Here is a 22,354-nt window from a genome sequence, read left to right on the forward strand (position 1 = left end):
TTATCTCGTGTACAATGGGGTTTTATGCTGATGGACCCTGATCAATTATTTCTGGAGATTTGTTTTCACAACAAGCTATACAATTTAACCAGCAGGGGACTGGGATTAGCAGTGGCCCAACTTTCTGAAAATGGTAAGTGGCAGGCAAGCTGCAAAAAGCAGGTGGGCATGTAGTTTTCTGGAGGCGGCAAACAAGCTGGCTATTGCAAATCGCTGAACTTTTAGAAATATAACCTAATTGTATCACTTCAAAGTCCCAAAGTTTATTGCCCTGTTTAATGATGTGTCTGGTTATTTATGGCACTGCACAATGAGTCTGCTGCTGAATTAATATACTTCCTTAAAGACCGTCATTGTCGCAAGCGATAAAACGGAACCATTCCCAGACAGCTCAATTATGTCACATTTATAGAAACCTACTCAAATCACCCTCAGCAATTTTCAGAGGGCTGGCAAGCAGATGACAAGGATCGCAGCACGTTGGGCTCAGAAAGAGGACAGCAAGCGGAAGCCTTGCAGGCGGAAAGCAAGGAGTGCAGATGGACTTGGTGGGAGTGGGGGGGGGGGAGGTTTGCATCTGGGAGAAGAAAAAAAAGTGGTGGCCCCAGGCTCCTGCACTGGAAAGCAGCCCTCTTCTCATCCATGCAAAAGAAGGAAATATGCAGAACTCGTGATATGCAAAGCAAAGTGGGAGTAAGCGAGAAAACTTCTGCTAGCCTCCAAGAGCATCTTACCTTTCTGATACTGGAACCAGAGCTGCTGCTGGACTTTCTTGCTGGGAAAGTGGATGGTGCAGCTGAACTCGGATCCATAGAGGGCCTCTGCTATGTAGTGGGAGCCATACTGCTGAATGAAGTAGAGCAGTTCTTCACGGCTGCTGTCCTTGTTCAGGATCTTCAGGACATTAAAAAATCCTGTAAGAGCCAAGAGGGAGGAGGAGGATGGATGTCACAGATTTTATTTTATTTTATATATATATATATTTAAGTTAAGAAATGATGCAACAGAAGGGAACCTGGAATACCATTCACATACACTATTGACCAATTGCTCAATGTGCCCTCCTTCTCTATTAGTTTCTCCTACAAATTCCAGTTTTGGTGCTTGGCAAGCGGAACTTTACTCACTATTTCCTGCACTGCTGTTTCCATAAGGATTCCTCAGGTGAAGCTTGCTCTTCTTTACCCCTCTGCACACGCCCACCTTCGAACCTACACCATTGGACCTGTTTTGCAAGACTGTGACCTTCAATGCAGCCATTTCAGCAACCAACACAGCAAGATCAGTGAGTATTTGTTTATCACCTGCCACCGGGTTCTCTGGGGAGCTGCCTTTTAGATAAATGGGGCCCAAAACCAATTCCAAAGAATAGGATAATACCATAAGGACATAAGAAGAGCCTGCTGAATCAGTCAAGCATCCTGTTCTCACAGTGGCTGACCAGATGCCCGTGGGAAACCCACATGCAGGATCTGACCACAATCGCCACCCTGTGGTTTTCAACAACTGGAATCCAGAAGTATACTGCCTCCAGCTGTGGAGGCAGAGCGTAGCCTTCATGGCTAACCTCCATGAATTTATCTAATCCTCTTTCAAAGCCATCCAGGATGGTGGCCATTACTCTCTCCCATGTGTGCGAGTTGCACAATGTAAATATGCACTGTGTAAAACACAGAATAGTGCGTGTTTTCTGGTGGGAGTGTGCATAGGGCTAAAGAACCATCACCATAATACTTCGGTGCCACAGCTAGGCAAAGAGTGCCTGATGACCGTACTTTGTAAGTAGAATCAGACAGTGTTGTCCTTAAAAATAAGAGAACTCGGAAAACCTGAGTTCGGATATGTTATAGGCATGCTGATTAATTCAGCCAAGTCACTCTCAGCCTCAGGCATCTCATCTGAAAAATGGGAACATGAAATTAATGGCTTTACACAGATATTGGGTGGTAAATACAAAAAAAAATGAGCACATTCTTGTTTGTGATAAGCAACATTCCTAGTGTTTCTGTTGCTTTGGCTGCCAACCTATACAGAATGCTATAGATAGAGGCATGGCATAACCCTAGCCTTGGAGGGAGGCATTGTAGCTCAGTGGTAGAGCACATACAGCAGTCAACAGAAGGGTGGAACAGCAGCACTTGCCTGACTTTCTGACAGTATGGAGAGTGGGAAGGGCAAGCGGAGAGATCAGTGCTGGTCAAACACACAGTGGAGCCAATACATGAGAAGAGCCTGTTAGATCGGGCCAATAGCCCATCTAGTCCAGCTTTCTGCTCTCACAGTGGCCAACCAGATGCCCATGGAAACCAAAAAGCAGGACCTGAGTGCAACAGCAACTCCCCCCTCCCGTGGTTTCCAGTGACTAGGATTCAGAAGCATTATTGCTTTCACCTCTGGAGGTAGAGCTTAGCCACAGATAGCCCTCTCTTCCATGGGCTATTATAGTGTTGGTGCGTTTGCATAGCACCAATTTTGATACCACCTTGCCCCTCCCCCTACACAGCAGCATCTTTACTGCCCCATCTCACTGTCTGCTACTGAAAATAGGCCCTGCCTGCAGAAAGCCATGGGAAGAAGACCACAAGGACAATCACTGTCATTTCCAGTTATAAGGACCAAGTAAATGGTGAAGTGAAAGAATCTTAGTAGGCAGAGCCATCCGTGCCTGAGATCAGCCAGACTAGACATTACTGGGCTAGATGGATAAACAGCTCGAACCAGAATATGGCCGCTTCTTGTGATCCTTTATTAGGGAAGGGGTATTCTGCAGTGGTAGAGCATCAGCTCTGCATACAAAAGATCCCAGGCTAAATCTTTGGCATCTCCAGGTGGGGCTGGCAATGAGCCCCCCCCCTGAAGCCCTGGAGAACCACTACCAGTCAGGGTTGACAATACTGAGCTCAATGGAACCATGAGGACTAGGCTCTTAATTCATTGTTAAAGACATGGTTTTAGCTCAGAGGTAAAGCTCTTGAGTTGCATGAAAAACATCCCAGGTTCAATCCCCAGGGGAGACCCTGGAATCCTGGAGAACCATTGCCAGTCAATGAAGACAATACTGACAAATAGTCTGACTCAGTATAAGGCAGCTTCCTTCAGGTTATAGCCACCTAAGCAGACCCACTGAAACTTACAGGCCTAAGTCTTGTCAATTATTTTCAGTGAACCTGCTCTAAGCAGACAATATGCTGTTCTGTATCCCTAATGCTGCTTCCCTTGCAGATGTGTACAGAAACTGCTGGAATGCCCATCCCTGATCAATAGCCAGGCATGTGTTTTGCTAGTCTTTTAGGAAGCTAGTTGATGGATGCGTGTGACACATGTATCACCACTGAGCAATGTTAGAAGCTGAGACATGAAAGATAGGAGCTAAATGGGACCTTAAACCTACACTATGGGTGCAGCAATGGAATGTCTAGGTGCACGTTTTTACAACAAGAATACAAAGGTGAAAATGAATGAACTGCAGCCAAAATATTATGTTCATTTTTCACATGGTCTAGTCCTTCCCCTGCCCACCCCCCTAATATTATTACGAGGGTCTCTTCTCCAGTCTTCAGAGAGTGGCGAGGCGGAAAAAGGTCCTCTTTTCCTTCTACTCTGTAGTTTTAACCTGAAATCTTAAGCACAGTTCTGCACCCAGAGCTCAGAAACCTCTCGCACTAATGAAATACCCTCTCGCAAAATGCTCCTAGAACAATGGGAGTTTCAAACACTGCCACTGAGAAGTTACCATTGCAACCATTGCAAGTTGCAGCAGAAGTCTCTGGCAAAGAACTACAGCTGCCTCCCAGCTTGCAATCGTCACTGTAATGTGGCTGTTCTCACCTGCTGAGAGGGCAATGGTGCTTAGCTTTACTTTATACAGGTTGCTTCGGACCCTCCAGTGCTGCACCATGGGGTAGCCCATGGCTTCGTCATACCGGATATCACCTGTGAAGACATAATTTGGAGTCAGAGCACAAGAGGCAGGAGGTGGCCAGAGAAGAGAGCTGTCTACTTACGCTCCCACAGGCTTATTTCATTGTCACAAACTTTGGGATTATGAAGAGTGGAGTAACAGAGATCACAGCCTCATAACAATAGTCACTGCTGGGGTTCTTCGATGAACAGGCTGCAGGCAAGATGAAGACAGAGCCATGCTTATTGGCACCAACAGGGTGTGTGTTTTAGAAGAAACATCACTTAACATGGCATTAGAATTGGAAATTATCCAGAAAAACGTAATTTCCAGCCACAAAAATTGTGGCATCTGTGGGAAGGGCAAAGGGAGAGGGGAAGAAACAGGGCTCTGCCAATAGACCAGTTTCCCTCGGCTCACGTACAGCTGTCAGTCTGTAGCAGCTATTCCATCGGGCTGCAACAGAGGGAAAGAAGGAACGCTATGCATTTGGCTTTGCTGAAAGACCAGCTGCCTTTGGCTCTGCCTCTCCTGCACTTTTCACGTGGCAGTGACCACTCCATCAAGCAGCTTAAACTGTTTCCTTCCCAACTGGGCATTAATAAGAACTACCCTCCTCCTAGAACTCTGGGGTGAGTTGCAACTATGTCCAAGTCTCCTACCTGTGAGCAGCTGGAGGTTTGGAAGTGGCTCAGAGAGCACACCACGACATTGCTCCTCAACTGGTAACGGGATCACCATCAACGCATCAGCCAACTGGGGAAAGTCCTTGATGAAATTATTCTCCCTGCAGAAAGAAATCAGAAAACTCAAAAATAATGATCTGGGTGCCCTCTGGGCAGAGAATCTGAGCACAGTGTTAGGTGGTAGGAGACATTAAGCGAAGGGTGCACTTGTGTAAAAGAGAGAGAAATTGTCTGTTTATGTGTGTGTGCAAGGAGAGAGGGAAACCTCAGTGATACAACTCTTCAGGTAATCAACTGCCTCCCTGTGATTTGTTGTAGAATGAGCCATTTGCTATGTTCTTTGTTTTAAAACACACTCTAGAGCGGCTAATACTGTCCCAACTTGCAGTGAAGGACAGATTACAAGTACATTGCCCTCACCTCTACGACTGCACCCGGACAACAGCAGCATTTTAAACAATGAATGCTGATTCTCTCATAATGAGAGGCACCCCTCTCCAGTTTAAGCTTCACCATAAAATGCTTTGAATCTCCTAAAACCAGAAGGTGGCAAGCCTAGTAGCAAAACCATTCCTACTTATGCTACATTTATTTTACATGATCCAGTCTTTGCCTATTGGCATTCTGTCTTGTCCAGACCTTCTTTGTCTGTTGGTGGTGGTGGAGATAGACTGAAAACATTGTGCTTTCAAGTTGCTCGAGTGCATTGTTTGGGTTTTGCAGATGCAATAATGAGTTCCCCTTACTATTGGCTCTCCACCACAAGGTGCAAGTAACTAACAGGGCTGCCCAAGGAGTGCCGCGAGGCAGTCAGCCTGGTGCCTTGGCTTTTAGGAGCCACTTACACTCAGCAAAGGAACGTTCAGCAAGGCTGCTGTCTGGGAGGATGGCTGCCGCCAACCTCGTCCCAGAACGCTCTGCAGATGTACTCTGGAAGGCAGACAGACGCTGCCTCTTTGAGATGTGACACCGCCATTCAGCTTCAAACCTGGATTTCCCCTCCAAGAAACAGGAGCTGTTAATTAGATCCCTCGGGGTCTGCTGTATTGTTCCTCCTTTTTATTCTTTCTTTAAAATGCACATACAGAAGCCAATATGAAACTCTGCACAAGCTACAACACTTACCTTTTGCCCAACGCTTTCTAGGCAAAGGTCTGTGCTTTAAAGCACTGTGTCTGAGAGCTTTTTATTTTCTTGCCCTGGCAGTTCCTCTGTGAAAAGCCACTCTTTATTCCTGAGTCAGAACAAACATCAGTTCAGGTTTTCTGCGGATTTGCATTTGCTTCGATTCAGCAGTGGAGAGTGAGTTCTGTGGGGAAAGTGCTCACGGGGAGGGTGGGAAGCACATGGACATGACATGGCATGTTCAAGTGTGGACCTGTGCCTGGAAACAGCCCCAAAGGAAGTCTGGATGAGCCCTGACTTCCTTCCTATGTTCTTCCTGTTCTGTTCACATGTGGCATAACCACCATCAGGGAGCTCTCCAACGCATATTTAAGCACATATCACAGAATCATAGAATTTTAGAGTTGGAAGGGACACCAAGAGACAGTCCCTTCTAGTCCAACCCCCTGCAATGCAGGAATCTTAGCTAAAGCCTCCATGACAGATGGCCACCCAACCTCTGCTTAAAATCCTCCAAGGAAGGTGAGTCAACCACCTCTTGGGGGAGTCCATTCCACTGTTGAACAGCTCTTACTGTCAGAAAGTTCTTCCTGGTGTTTAGTCAGAATCTCCTTTCTTGTAACTTGCAGCCATGGGCTGGAGTCCTACCCTCCAGAGCAGGAGAAAACAACCTTGCGGCAGCATCTTCCATGTGACAGCCGTTCAGATAGTTGAAGATGGCTATCATATCTCCTCTCAGTCTCCTCTTTTCCAGGCTAAATAATCTAGCTCCTTCAATTATAAGGATTGGCTTCTGAACCCTTGATCTTAGCTGCCCTCCTCTACATACATTCCAGTTTGTTAACATCCTTCCTAAATTCTGGTGGCCAGAACTGGACACAGTATTCCAGGTGTGCTTCACAGGCAGCAACCATGCATGGCCCTGGATCTCCAGGCACCCACAAATTTTAAATGAAGGGGCTGACACACACACCCCCGATTCCACTTGGTGGCATGTGCACACTGTGGGGTTTGCACATGTCACGTTGGCACACTAACACGATGTGTGCAAATGACATCAGCATGCTGTGGGCCTGCCAACATCACACACACATGCATGCACACTCCAGGCACTCAAGGTACCACTCTTGGTGTGGTCTGACCAAGGCAGAATAGAGTGGGACGATGACTTCCCTTAATCTGGACACTAGACAGTTGATATATATGAAACTGAAACCAGTAGTCATTCCTTATCTGCACATGTCATGTAAACTATCTAGAAGCAGGTAGCTTCAAGGTCAGAAGCATGAGGTAATGTTCATGCGCAGAGTTCTTATGGCCTGGATAAGAGACTGAGAGAAAGAATTGAGCATGTTCTTTTCTCTCTTTGCTCTCTCTGCTGGGAGGGAGAGAACCATCTTCAGAAGCGGACTGTCCCAGCAGCATGCTAGTGACTAATTTATGGGCTAATGATGTACAGAACCATTAAGCTGCAAACCAGCAATAAACTTTACTGCCTGAACCATGGGTGTGAAGTGAGTTTATTGCATCGGTGATTGTCTCCAAAAGGCCTTGCAATGCTGTGCAGAGTGAGGAGTGTGCTGGACACCTTGTGAATTGGAAAATATACTCACTAATATCCAACATAGTCTTCTGTTGATGCAGGCTAGAATAGCATTAGCTATTTTGCTGCTGCATCACACTATTGACTCATGTTGAGCATGTGGTCCACCAAGACCCCTAGATTATTTTCACATCTACTACTAGTAAGCCAGGTGTCCCCCATCTTGTATTTGTGCATCTGGTTCTTCCTGCCTAAGTGCAGAACCTTATATTTGCCCCTATTGAAACTCATTTTGATAGCTTGGACCCGGATTTCCAATCTGTTAAGGTCATTTTGAATTCTGATTCTGCCTTCCTCAACATTAGCCATCCCTCCCAGTTTGGTGTCATCTGCAAATTTGATGAGCATCCCCTCAATTTCTTCATAAAGACATTGAACAACAATGGGCCGAGGACAGAACCCTGTGGCACCCCACTTGTCACTTCTTTCAAGGATGACGGTGAACCATCAATGAGTACTCTTAGGGTTCAGTCCTCCAGCCAGCTACAAGTCCACCTAACCACATTCCACCCACATTTCACCAGCTTTCTCATGAGAATATCACGGGAGACTTTGTCTAAAGCCTTACTGAGATCAAGATAACTATTTTTCGTAGCATTTCTCTGATCCACCATGTAACTCCATAAAAAAGGAGATTAGTCTGGCAGGACTTATTTTTGAGAAACCCATACTAGGTCTTAGTAATCACTGCATCCATTTCTAAATGTTCACAGCCCTACTGTTCAGTTTTCTGTTCTAGGACCTTTCCAATGTCAAGCTCACCGGTCAGTAGTTACCTGGGTCTTATCCCCCTGCCTTTTTAAAAAATATGGGGACAACATTTGCCCACCTCCAGTATGTAGGGACCTCACCTGTTCTTCAGTAATTCTCAAAGCTCATAGACAAGGCTCTGAAATTACACCCGCAAGCTCCTTTAGTATCCTTGGATGCAGATTATCAGGCCCTGAAGATTTGAATTCATTTAATATAGCTAGATGTTCCCTTACTAGCTCTTTTTCTATCTTGGGCTGCAGCTCCATCCTTATATCCATTATTCTGTTATCACCAGGTTTGGAAGTGCTTCCCTTTTGGGTGAAGACAGAGGCAAAGTAGGTGTTGAGTAGTTCCACCTTTTCTCTATCACCCAGTAGCATTTCTCTCTTTTTCCCATACAGAGTACCTACCACTTGCTTGTTCTTCCTCTTACTTTGGGCATAGCCAAAGAAACATTTATTTATTTTTATTTTTATGCTCTCTTGTAAGCCTGAGCTCATACTGAGCTTTAGTCCACCTGACCCTATCACTGCAACCATTGGCTACCCATGTGTATGCCTCTTTTGTGATTTCCACTTTCTTCCATTTCTTGTACATGCCCTACTTAACTCTCAGCTCATCTCTGAGCTCCTTATGCAGCCACAGTAGTTTCCTTAGATGCCTCTCACGTTTGTTTCTTTTTGGAATGGTCTACATCAGGGCCTTCAATATTTCTCCTTTTAGAAAATTCCATCCATCTTGGACTCATTTCTCCCTGAGTCGATATGTCAATATGCCTTTAGCATATTGGGGTACATTTATATTATATATGCTTTTCTGAAGAAGAAGAAGAAGAAGAAGAAGAAGAAGAAGAAGAAGAAGAAGAAGAAGCAGCAGCAGCAGCAGCTTTTGCTGGTAGTTTTGTGGACTTTGCTATCTGGAAGTTTTTTTTTTTTAAATATTTTATTAAGGATTTTCTTGTTTTACAGAAGTGTAGTGCCTCATTTTTTGTTTGTTTTTTTCATGTAACATTTTTACAAATCCATTTCATTTGTTGAGGCATTAGGGGGAGAAGAAAAAAGAGAGAGAGACATCTGGAAGTTTTTTAAAAAAATATATGCACACCTTTTTTTCCTGGTTTTTGTTGCTGTGGCGGGTTTGTTTTTTTAATTGGATTTCATTGTACCATGAGTCGGTGTCTTGCCCTTTTTTAATTGCTATATGTTCTTTCAGCTCTACTCTCTTTATATCCACCTGGAAGCAGAATGCCACTGAACTGGGGATTTGCAGGTTTGGTATGGGTGGAATAGAAAAGAGAAAGTACAGAAGGGCTATTGCCTTTATGCCCTGCTTGTGGGCTTCCTAAAGCATATTAACAGGCAGTGTCCTGAATGAGATCCAGGAGGCTTAGAGATATTGAGTAGTGCTGGTGGGGAGAAGGAATTCATATCACTATTTATTCACAATGAGTGAGTGAGTGAGTGAGTGAATGAATGAATGGACTTACTGTGTATTTTCCCCAACATTTATTGTTATTGTTTAAATTTGCTAAGATATAATGCTATAAGCAGCCTAAATCAAGCATAGCCTCTGTCATCCTCCACTACCCAAAGTCACTGCCCTCTTTTCAAATGCTTTAGGTGTACCCAGTGCTATTTTTCTAGGGGGGAAAAGTGCCAGAACTCACCATGAACACCTCCCTGAGTTCCAGCAAGTTCCAGTGGGAAAAAAACTGTGGGTATAACAACCCCTATAAGAACAAAACATCCACCACATCACTAGACTCCATCTCTGCCACTGCACTGCAAGCCTGGGACATCTCAAGTCTCTTTTCGGCCCAAGCAAAGTTGATCGTCACCCTCCGGGTAAGAATGTAAGGCATTATCAATGTCTGATTATCAAAGCAACTACTCTATTCTGAACTTAAAAATGGAAAGTGTAGTGTTGGTAGTCAACAAAAGAGGTTTAAAGACTGTCTCAAGGCAAATCTAAAAAAATGTAGTATAAACACTGACAACTGGGAAACACTGGCCTGCGAGCGCTCCAGTTGGAGAACAGCCTTTACCAAAGGTGTTGTGGGCTTTGAAGACACTCAAACTCAGGACGCAAGGGAGAAATGTGCTAAGAGGAAAGCACGCTTGGCAAATCCACACTGTGATCAACTCCTGCCCGGAAACCAATGTCCCCACTGTGGAAGGATGTGTGGATCCAGAGTTGGCCTCCACAGTCACTTACGGACTCATTGGTAAAACCATGTTTATGGAAGACAATCTTACTCGGCTATGAGTGATCGCCAAAAAAGAAAAAGAAGAAGATAGCTGGTGTTTCATAACTAGTTCTAGAAAACAGTAGCTACTTCTTCAAGGTTCAGAATTCAACAGGACATAACAGTTCCACCAATGCTATAGCAATCAGATAGCCAAAGTTCCCCCCGCCCAAATTGTTTCAATGCAAGCAGCATTTAGTTTCAGTCATTATGGCTCTTATATACTTGGTGTGTCTGATCTGCTACTCATGCCATCAGTTTACCCGAAGTCTACAGTACCCTGAATCTCTTTCCCACACTGAATGTGTGTGACAAATCTTCTCTCCCACCACTCCTGCTTTCCCTTCAGATTCTTTGCTTCAGGCACTTTGCAGCAGCAACTGATATGAAAGGTGCCACACTGAATATAACCCTGTTGATCTGCAATCTGGTAAGCCAGACAAGACACAGTGCTGACAGTTTATACAGAAAGGGAAAGCAAGGCGGTGGGAAAACCTTCCTTATGAGCTCAAGACAGAAAAAATGGCAACAACAAAAATACACACTCTTCTTCCCTCCAAGAGAACCCAGAATGGTTATCTCAGCTAAACGAAACCAGCACTTGCAAACCAGTTCATTTGCAAAGTTTTGCTATGGATGAATATGGGAAGGATCCACAGAACGGTTGAGTTGGAAAGTCCCCTAAGGATCATTCAGTCCAACACCCTGCAATGCAGGAATCATAGCTAAAGAGCCTCTGACAGATGGCCATTCACTCCCTCTAATGAATGAGGGTCTCTAACACTTTCTGAGAGATCTAGAACATTCATCACATGTATAAATGAAGGGGTCAGTCTCTGACATCTCCCTTGAAAAGGATCCTAGATAGAAAGCGGAATCTCTTTGTGAGACCCTGGAGAATGATTGGCAGGAAGGCTATGGCACTACCAAGTTAGGCAGTTCAACATCTAGGACCAAGCAAAACCTGACAGCAGAATAACTGGATGTTTTGTCCCATGGGGCTATTGCTGCTTGGGAGGTGTGGTGATTTCAGGAAAATGGTGTGTGTGTGTGTGTGTGTGTGTGTGTGTGTGTGTGGTAAAGGCAGGGAAGGTTTAGCCCTCTTCCACCAGCACCACAGACTGATCAGATGCTGTCTTCGTGCTACAGATTCTATTATTCTTTAAACAAAACAGCAGAATGTATGAAATGTGCACCTTCAGAGTAAGGCAACTCCATGTACATTCAGAATCATGGGCATAGCCAAGGGCGGGCAGGGAGGGGCAGCTGTCCCCCCAAATCAACAAAAATAAATAAAAATACATAGCAAACTGAGGTTCTGCCCCCCTCCCCCAACAAAAGCCCTGCCCCCCCAACAAAAAAATCCTGGCTATGCCCGTGAGAAGAATGGCAACAGTGCACTGTGGACACTGAAACTCTTGGCAAATAGATTTTTGTACAAAGTGACAGCTCCAACATCCATGGAAAGCTGACTCTGCAACAGCAGCTCTGGGAGAGACAGTAGCAGTGACAAGGGAGATTTATGCCTCTGATGAATGTTGTTGCAAAGCACATGCTGGACACAGATGCAAGATGCATCAGTCAAGGCAGGTGCAGTGGAAATCTGCACTACCATTTCACTCTGCTCGTAGGCCCGGTGTGTGACGGGGATGAAACAAAACACACCCCACTGAAAAGTATGACCCTCATAAATTATCGCAACCTAGATAATGGAAGAGGGATCAATGCAGGCTGCAGTTTTCAGAGAGGATGTCAGAGATTCAAACATGCATGAGATGCACATTAATTCCTTTCGGTATTCATAGAATCACAAGAGTTGGAAGGGATACCAAGAGTCATCTAGTCCAACCCCCTGCAATTTAGGAGTCATAGCTAAAGAATCCCTGGCACGTGGCCACCAAACTCTGTTCAAAAACTAGTCTGTTCCAACGTCGAACAGTTCTTTCTTTCTTGTAATCTGAATCCATAGATATGGGTCATCCACTCTGGAGAAGCAGAAAACAAGCTTGCTCCATCTTCCACGTAACAGCCCATGAGATATGTGACTATCATGTCATCTCTCAGTCTCCTCCTGTCCAGGCTAAACAAACCCAACTCCCTTAATCGTTCCTCATAAGGCTTTGTTTCCAGACCCTTTATCCCCTGGTCACCCTCCTCTGCAAATATTGCAGCTTGTCAATATCCTTCTTAAACTGTGGTGCCCAGAACTGAACACATTCAACATGCATACATGCTCAGAAGCTGGCCTTCCTGGCTTGCCGTCAATCGCAACCCAGATTTCGAAAAAGGGCAAGAAGTCGAAGAATAGAAACACCCAAAAGCTCCATCTGCATATGAATTTGGGGGTGGAGTGTGGGGGGAAAGAGAGAAATCAAATCATTTCTGAATAGAATTTATGTGCAATTGAGGGGTTGGGGTAATGAAAAGAGGTGTGTGCGTAAGATGTATGTAGATTAGGAATACCCCCCCCTTTGCTGGCGGGGCTGCATACCAAAGCAGTGGTGGGATCAAAGGGTGTGGGGTGAAAACAAGCAGTGGACCACCCATTTTCTTTCTGCCACCATATTCCCTCCCTTCCTTGAAAGCGATTCCTCCTCCCCACAACACACATAATCAAAGCTGCCATATGCATTTTGCTCCATCTACCTGAGTATTCCCTTCTTTGATTAGCAGTAGATCCCAAAGGGCCTTCAGCTAGAGAATGCCACTGAGTTGTGGACCCTTCCCTGAAATTCTGGGCCTGCAAATTGTCACGGCACCCTGTTCTTATGTGAGCTGCAGCTCCTCCCATCCAGCATCACATATTCACCCCACACAGAAACAGGTTTAAAACTATGTGTTTTTCCTTGCACAATCATCCTAAATCTCTCACTCAAGGACAGATCTAAGTTGTGCATGTATATGCATGGGTGCTTTCAAATATATTTATTGATTTTCAGGAACACAGTGGACAAATACAAACATATACAGAAAATAACAGCATCCCCAAAGCAGTCCTCCCCCTTTCTCCAGAACAATATGAATTTAAAAAAGGCAAGGAGTTGAACCCAAAAGGTTTTCACTTTAGAATTCTGCTCCATAGACATGCATGTGTTTGATCAAGGTGGGTGATAACCGTGTTCTTTAGCCATCGTGTAAGAAATGAAATCAGTCCAAATAAAATGAAAGTCACCTGTAGTCTTGTTTATTCATCAAAGGTTAGTGGCAGCACTACCTGGATTCTAAGAAACCATTAAGAAGTGACTTTCCAAAACACATGTTTGGGCTAAAGTTGGGTCTGAAAAGGTGAAAGGCTGCTGCACTAAATGGCTTTGCAGAGATTGTGGAAGACAGAGAAATGTCTCACAGTCCTTCCAGCTGGAAACACGGTAGAACCAGAGGTGCAGTTAGAGGTTTCAGCCAGTAGAGGGCTGCATATGCCTTGAACAATGCACTACTTCTGTTAACTTCCATTCTCAAGCAACTGTGAAAAGGCAGAGTTTCTTGCTGGATGTGTGTGGGTTTTTGGAATTCTAAAGAAGTCTCATGGCCAGCCCTCCTTGCTATGGGCAGAGAGTTGGAAGGTTTGTGTGACTGCTTTTCAGGGGTCAGGAAACTTTTTCAGCACAGGGCCGGTTACTGTCCCTCAGACCTTTTTTTTGGGGGGGGGGGAGGGAATGAACAAATTCCTATGTCCCTCAAATAACCCAGAGATGCATTTTAAATAAAAGCACACATTCTACTCATGTAAAAAGACACTGATTCCCGGACCGTCCACGGGTCAGATTTAGAAGGCGATTGGGCCAGATCTGGCCCCCAGGCCTTAGTTTGCCTACCCATGGCTTACACTCATGAAATGAAAATATACCTAATTACTGAGGAAGAGAACAAGAAGGTGTGAGAAGGAGGAAACACAGAATGTGTGTTTGGGAAAGTTATAATAGGTCAGTGTTTGGACATGATTGTTTTGGTAATGAGTACTGATTAGGCAATACAGTGGTACCTTGGGTTACAAACACCTCAGGTTACAAACACTTTGGGTTACAAACTCCGCTAACTCGGAAGTAATACCCCAGGTTAAGAACTTTACCTCAGGATGAGAACAGAAATTGCGTGCCAGTGGTGCGGCGGCAGCAGGAGGCCGCATTAACTAAAGTGGTACCTCAAGTTAAGAACGCTTTCAGGTTAAGAACAGACCTCCGGATTGAATTAAGTTCTTAACCAGAGGTACTAAAGTACTGTTTTCCCTCTTGCACGCTTTAAAATGCAACACTCTCTTGAGATAGGCTAGAGACTGAGAAATTGTGACAATCTGACTCTCACCATCCCACATCCAAAGCCATCACTCCCATCAAGTGCATCACAGTTCGGAATCCCAATATTTATTCTAAAGTGGAAGTCTCCTCAAGTCAAGTTCATAGCTCCCAGAAATCCTGCCAACACTGCAGCAAATTATCCCTTTGACTCCAGAGCTAGCTTTATTATCTAAATATTTATTATTATTATTATTATTATTATTATTATTATTATTATTAGTTTTCCAACATACCCCAACAACTGCCAAATTACAAAAATAACAATTCCCAAATTATACAATTATCAGAATGCCAAGCAACTTCCAATTAATACATTTTAGTTAAAGTGGCTCCCTGCATGATGGTTTGGGTGCATTTCCGATCTTATATCACTGCGTTCCATGATCTTAATTAATGTCAGTTACATTTCAGTTATAATAATAATTCCTTAGTATCTTGCCAAATAGTCACTAGGCAAAATCTTATACCCAAATATCTGGTCACCTTCCTCCTAGTGGCAGTTTGACTCAAAACAGTGGGACACTAACGTTACACTTCTTTGTTTACTTCTCAGGGCTCTGTTGTCCAAAGTGTGTGAGCAGAATGAATAGAGGTGTGATAGTAAAAGAGTCGTTTATTAGCACTTGATACCCACTCAATGCCTGTACAATGTATCAAAAGCAATGCTATTAAACCTCCGGAATCACGTCGTAAGTGGTTCTGATATGACTTAATGCCAAAATATTTGTGGCCTCAGCCCTCTTAGTGTGTGCCTATAGTAATAGCTTGCTAATTCATGCAACTTCCTTTCTTCGTTTCTTGAATACACCTGGCATAATTAGGTTTTTACTTTGTTTTCCTGTGTTTTCTTTTCTTTAACAACCCCTTCCCTTATTTTGGTGCTGTTCTAATCATAAGTTTGGACTCCACCATGTAGTTTGTACTGTATTTGGAAACATGGAAAATTTCAAAAAAATATTCTTTTTTTAACAGATCACAGCTCCAATTCTTTTGAATGAAACTGAGGCAAAGGCCGAGTGTTGGGTTTTTTTTTTTTGGGGGGGGAGCACACTCACACACTCAGCCAGGTAGTGTCTCAGGAATAGGACCCTTCAAGAAAGCAAAAAGCTTGTGGGGGTGAGTCATCCCTTTACACCCAACACTGGCAGGTGACGTAAATCACTGGTCTTCCAAACAGCTTGTCTATTAGACACATCCTTCTTTCTTTACAGAGAGGTTGGTTTACACTGGCTGTTTATAATAATTTAATAATTTATTATTTATATCCCGCCCATCTGGCTGAGTTTCCCCAGCCACTCTGGGCGGCTTCCAATCAAGTGTTAAAAACAATGTAGCATTCATTCATGTTGAGCATTCATTCTGATTAAACTATGCAGAGGTCAAGCAACGTCAAGCAAATGTCAACCCACACTTTCTAGTACATTTCACTATGACTTTCCTTATCACAAAAAGTCCATTTTTTTGGCATGGGGTGTGGAGAATGGGTATGTTGTGCAGTGGCGTAGCGTGGGGGGTGCCAGGGGTGCTGGCCGCACCGGGCGCAACATTTGGGGGCGCGCATTTGGCCGGCCCCCCTCGAGGAAGCGGAAACCTCTCCAAGGCGGGAGAGACCTTCTCCCCGCGCCAGCCTTCGGATGGCTGTCCTGAAGACTTGTGGTGGGAGCAGTGGCGTAGCCACTGCCGTTTGGAGAAGGGGCAATGCTCGGATCGGTTCCCTCCAGCCCTGATCTGGGCCCGGAAACGCTGCGACGGCAGATGCCTCCTTGAAATCAGCAGCAGCCCCGGCCCGATTCCCTTCTCCGCGCCGGGGCGTCATTCCCCTGTGCCGCCCGCCCCCCGGCAGGGAAAGTTGTGGCGTGATAATGGGGGTCACTATGAAAACCTCTCCCCGCGCCGACGGCTGCCGGCCTCGCAGCGCTTGCTGGCCCGCGGCTGCTCTTCTGGGCAGCACGATTTGCTTCCGATCGGGTTCCCTGTAAAACCCCAAGGCGGATCCAGTGGATCGGCGCCTTCTGCAGCGCCGACTCGCCCCGTCGGTTCCTTGCAGCCGCGACTCCGCCCCGTCACCCAGTCCAAGGATTCAAGGCTTTTTTTTTGGCGCTAGAGGCAGCGTCCTTTGCTCCCCCCGCCGTCTCCTAGCAACCCAAAATGCACCTGCCCTGAAATCTTCTCGTCCGAGATCAGGTGTTCCTGGAAGCTGCTTTCTGCATCCATCCCGTGAGTAACGATGCTGGCACGTGTGAAGGATAAAGAAGGCTCCTAGCGCAGGCTTCCAGACGGGGTGGGAGGGTTCACACTGTCACCTATGTAACCAGGGTGAGGCTCCCCCTCAAGTAAATAAAAATAACTGAAATTGTAGAAATATTGTGACAGATTTTACTGAGCACTTGTAAAGGTAAAGATAAAGGGACCCCTGACCATTAGGTCCAGTCGTGACCGACTCTGGGGTTGCGGCACTCATCTCGCTTTATTGGCCGAGGGAGCCGGTGTACAGCTTCCAGGTCATGTGGCCAGCATGACTCAGCCGCTTCCGGCGAACCAGAGCAGCGCACAGAAACGCCGTTTACCTTCCCGCCAGAACGGTACCTATTTATCTACTTGCACTCTGATGTGCTTTCGAACTGCTAGGTTGGCAGGAGCAGGGACCGAGCAACGGGAGCTCACCCCATCACGGGGATTCGAACTGCTGATCAGCAAGTCCTAGGCTCTGTGGTTTAACCCACAGCGCCACCAGCGTCCCCTGCTGAGCACTTGAGGTCAACAGAAATTTAAAACAACTGTGAATGAGACATTTCATTCCCAAACTGCTAGACCAGTGGTTTTCAGCCAGTGTGCCATGGCACCCTGGGGTGCCTTGAATGATGGTCATGGGTGCTGCAGGCAACACTGGTCTCTGTCCCTCCTTCCTTCCTTCCCTCCTCCTCGGATGCCCTCTCCTGTCTCTGCCTCCCAAAGGCTTGCACAGCTGTTTGTTGCAGCAGCCCTGCTGGTTATAAGCTCCACAAGAGAATGGTGCCTCTGGGAAGCCCCTCTCTTTGGGACAGGGTTGGGGGGCAGTTCAGAGACCAGGGGCGGCAGCAGTGACTGGCCAGAGGACTCCCAAGGAGAGGGGAGAGGAGAGGGAGCCGAGGGAACAAGCCACAAGGGGGGGGGGGTTGAAAAAGGGTGAGAGCCTGCAGGTAAGGTGTGATCTAACTGGGCTCCTGAGCCCCACAAGCAGTGCTTTTTTTCTGTGGGGACGCAGGGATACGCATACCCTTAAACATTTTGTGAATCTTTGTACTTCTGTCCATTTACAGTGGTACCTCGGGTTAAGTACTTAATTCGTTCCAGAGATCCGTTCTTAACCTAAAACTGTTCTTAATCTGAAGCACCACTTTAGCTAATGGGGCCTCCTGCTGCCGCCGCGCAATATCTGTTCTCATCCTGAAGCAAAGTTCTTAACCCGAGGTACTATTTCTTGGTTAGCAGAGTCTGTAACCTGAAGCGTCTGTAACCCAAGGTACCACTGTACTGTATTTATTTTCCCCAATTTGAACTATAAAATGGTGATTTTCTTGAGTCAAAATGAGACTACCCCTAAACATTTTTTTTAGGAAAAAAGAGCACTGCCCACAGGTGTGCCACAGAAATAATGTAGTTGGCTAAGGGAGCTGTGGACTCAAAAAGGTTGAAAACCTCTGTGCTAGACAGAGCCAAACAGAGGATGATGACTGGCGGTGTCACCAATTGCAGAGGGGGGGGGGCTAGGGATTCAGTTGCATAGATCCTAATTCAGATTCCACAAATAAGGTTGGTAAAGATGTAAAAAGAGTTCGCTGGATCATGCCAGAGACCCCTCTAGTCCAGTGTCCTGTTTTCACAGAGGCCAACCAGATGCAGAGCATAGCCTTTGTGGCTAGTAGTCATTGATAGCTTAATAATAATAATAATAATAATAATAATAATAATAATAATTTATTCATACCCCGCCCATCTGGCCAGGTTTCCTCAACCACTCTGGGCGGCTTCCAACAAAACATTAAAATACAATAGTCCGTTAAACATTAAAAGCTTCCCTAAACAGGGCTGCCTTCAGATGTCTTCTAAAAGTTTGGTGGTAGTTGTTCTCTTTGACATCTGGTGGGAGGGCGTTCCACGGGGCGGGTACCACTACTGAGAAGGCCCTCTGCCTGGTTCCCTGTAACTTGGCTTCTCGCAGCGAGGGAACCACCAGAAGGCCCTCCATTAATTTACCTCCTGTGGGACATGTTCCATAGCTCAATTGGGCACTGCATGAAGTACAGGACTTTTTTTACCTGTCCTGAATCTTCCGGCAGCTTCACTTGATGTCCAGGAGTTCTGGTGTTATGAGAGACGGAGGTGGGGGGAAATATCCATCCACTTTCCCTGCAAGGCATGCCTTTGTAGACGTCTATCATGCCGCCTCTTATCGGTATGTAAACTAAAACACCCAAAATGCTGCAATCTTTCCTTACAGGGGAGTTACTCCACATCCATGATAATTTTTTATTGCACTTAAAAGCAAAATAAAATTGCACATTTATTTGATATTAAAGCAAATCATAACAATACATTTCACTAACCACTATACGAAACAAAATCAAAAGTTGCACTAAGGCTTTGTCCAATGCCATAATACCACAGAACAAACAGCCACTCCAATTCTCATTCTGCCATCACTGTCATGTTGGCTCCAATCGGCACCCAGCTACCAATGTTGTTTACTAGACATTTTCAATCATGTCCACAGAAAACTCTGTGACGATGATGGCATTAAATTACCTTGTTCTTCTTCAATAAAAGAGAAAAAGGAGACCAAGTTGTGTCAAACTATCTTTTTACATGATAGTTTTGATTGCCCTTGTTTGTACCTTTTCCAAGTCTGCAAAATCCTGGATTTGAAACTCTTTGCCACAAACTTGCTTACCCAAAAGCAGTAAGGAAAGTGATGGGAAAATTCAGTGGGAAGTGGGATAACCAGTGGCGTAGCGTGGGGGGTGCAGGGGGGGCGGCCGCACCGAACGCAACATCTGGGGGGTTAGGGTTAGGGGGCGCAAATCCATGGGTTAGGGGGTGCAAATCCACAGGTTAGGGGGCGCAAATTACTTGCCTTGCCCCGGGTGCTGACAACCCACGCTACGCCACTGATGTTGTGCAAGACCACTAAATCCACTCCACCTGAGCAAACTGAATTTTCTGGTATTTCACCTGAAATAGGGAAAGTCTGGAAGCATCCTAAATTGGAAATATGCTTTAATCCTAGTCTCAGTCCCTGCTGCCAGTCACTGCAGACAACACTGAACCACATGGACCACTGTTGCTATCACCTGCTAACAGGATCAGGTAGAACAACCAGTCTGAGTAGACACCTATCAATAAAATAGTTTCACCTGGCCTACGACAGCTTCCTGTGTTCCTGATTCCCTGCTTAAGGCAGTAGCTTCCCCCACTTGCCATCCCATAATGCACCAACATAAAAACATTAATTTGAGGGAGAGGAGGAGGAGATCATGACCCATGACAGTGATTAGCGGAAGCCACAAAGCATGGTATTTAATTACCTTTTCTCCCAGCTCACACTGCTACAAATGTTAATCATATTAACATCCACCCCTTTGTCCAATGAGGTTACATTCCGAAAAGTGACAATGAGGAAATTGCACTGCAGCAATTCAAAAACAGCTCAGCTAGCTTCAGCATGATGTGTTTTGATATGGGGTCAGCAATGGCTTTTTTAATTAGAGGCATGTAAATAGTAGAGTTTCTTTCTTTCTTTCTTATAATTTTTATTAAAGATTTTCTTGAATTACAAAAGAACATGCAATGTTTCTCTTCTTTTTCTTTTCTTTTTCCAGATCACAGAGTCTCTTAGTTATGTTCAATGTAAGACAGTGTTCTAAGCAGTATAGGGTTGTAGGGGAAGAGAGGTGGGGGGGAGAGAGTCGTGGATGGTAAACGTACATATTATTCTTCCTTTTTTTCAAAATTGGTAAATGTGTGAGGTTTTTGTGTCAGTGTCACTTGGGCAGGTTCTCTTTCTATTAATTTGTTGGTTTACATTGGCAGTGAGAGAAGGTTGGAGGGCAGGGCGTGGATGATTGCCTTCACTTAACTGCAGTGAGATTTGCTTGCGTGTTTGGAAGGGGGATGAGTAGTTAGGCCAGGTTAGCCATATTGATCCATATGTGTTGGTGGATCCCTGTTATTGTCATTTTGGGCTGTATATATAATAAAGGGGAGCCATACCAAGGTGAAGGAGTCCTCCTGTATTTGTCCCCGGGTCTGTTTCCATCTGTTGGTTAGCTTTTCTAATATATCTGTTTCCCATACAATTTGGTACCAGTGGTCCATGTTTACTCCTGATATGAGTGTGTAGATATGATGTTTCTGGCTGCTGAGAGCACATGGATTTTAAGTTCTTTATAGAGTGAGCAAGCATTACTGGCTTGGAAAATATTCAATAGGGCCAATTTGGGGGGGGGGGTTCCAACACCTGTTTGGTTATTTTACCTATTTCTTGTAGGATTTCAGACACAGATCTAAAAGGTCCTAGGAAAACCAGCTGTATACAGTGGTACCTCAGGTTAAGAACTTAATTCATTCCGGAGGTCCGTTCTTAACCTGAAACTGTTCTTAGCCAGTTTAGCTAATGGGGCCTCCCGCTGCCACCGTACCGCCGGAGCACAATTTCCGTTCTCATCTTGAAGCGAAGTTCTTAACCCAAGGTACTATTTCTCAGTTAGTGGAGTCTGTAACCTGAAGTGTCGGTAACCCGAGGTACCACTGTACTGCTGGATTTGAATGAATGTCAACCCACAGAAAATCTGATTCAGCAGTAAACAGCAGGTCTTCCTAGGGAAAGTGGTGACACACACACGCACGCACGCGCGCGCGCACACACACACACACACACACAGAGAACCTCTTAGTGACCCATGACTTGTGATCACTGAAATGTGCATTGTCACTTAGTTTATCCCGTTTATACCACATCTTGCCCCCTTGCCTCATCTTCGGTAGTCAAATGAAGCCACATTACACTGAATCAGCCCATAGGTATGTCCAACCCAGCACTGCCAATACCGACTGGCTGCAGCACTCCAGGATTTCAGACAAGGATTTTCTCTCAGCCTTCCCTGGAGGTACTGGGGATTGAACCTCACACCTTCTGCATGCACAGCAGATGCTCTGTCATCAAGCTATTAGAATAACAGAACAACAGGATTGTAGGATTGGAAAGGGATTTCTAGTCCAAGCCACAGCAATGCAAGAATCACAGCTGCACACTCACACCCAGTCCCTGATTCTGTGGATCACAACCAGGAAAAGGCCTTTCTCTGCTCAAGAGAGCTGCTTGCTGTCGGTCGCAGAAGGTGGCACTGGGCACAAGAGAATTTCTCATACAAAGCTGCCTCATCCCAAATCAGGATCATCAGTATTGCTGAACTCCAACCCTGCCTACCCCAGCCAGAATGGCCAACAGTCAGGGAGTGATGGGAACTGTAGTCCCACAACATCGGAAGGGCTATGAGTTAGCAATCTTTCGTCCAATCTTTGGTTCAGCTAGAATTTTATTGCACTCCCCCCCCACCCACTCCAATGCACACAAAAAATCCCTTCTGTAATTCAGAGTCATGAAACTTGAAGCGCCAGTAAATGTCATATCAATATTGAATCAGGTCTCTCCAGCTCAGGATTGCTCACAATGACTGGATTTCAGGCAGAAGTCTTTCTCAGCCCTGC

The 22,354-nt window shown here is 45.4% G+C and overlaps 1 protein-coding gene and 1 long non-coding RNA gene across 6 annotated transcripts in view; one reads left to right on the forward strand and one right to left on the reverse strand.

The window, feature by feature from the left end:
- Positions 1–22,354, reverse strand: part of ASTN2 (astrotactin 2) — a 672,988-nt gene that overhangs the window by 180,327 nt on the left and 470,307 nt on the right. For 4 of the 5 annotated variants that reach the window (XM_082208795.1, XM_082208797.1, XM_082208799.1 and 1 more), the window contains 3 exons: positions 4,564–4,688; positions 3,829–3,933; positions 735–914 (listed from right to left, as the gene is read on the reverse strand). In XM_082208795.1, the coding sequence (XP_082064921.1) occupies positions 735–914; positions 3,829–3,933; positions 4,564–4,688 (410 nt within the window). Of the gene's footprint in view, positions 1–734; positions 915–3,828; positions 3,934–4,563; positions 4,689–5,007; positions 5,264–22,354 lie in introns of those variants that run through there. The other variant, XM_082208798.1, reaches the window with a different exon arrangement.
- Positions 1–22,354, forward strand: part of LOC309524411 — a 409,164-nt gene that overhangs the window by 39,499 nt on the left and 347,311 nt on the right. The window lies entirely within an intron of this gene.

This window comes from Podarcis vaucheri (genome assembly GCF_965113315.1).
Source record: "Podarcis vaucheri genome assembly, chromosome: Z".
NCBI classification, from domain to species: domain Eukaryota; kingdom Metazoa; phylum Chordata; class Lepidosauria; order Squamata; family Lacertidae; genus Podarcis; species Podarcis vaucheri.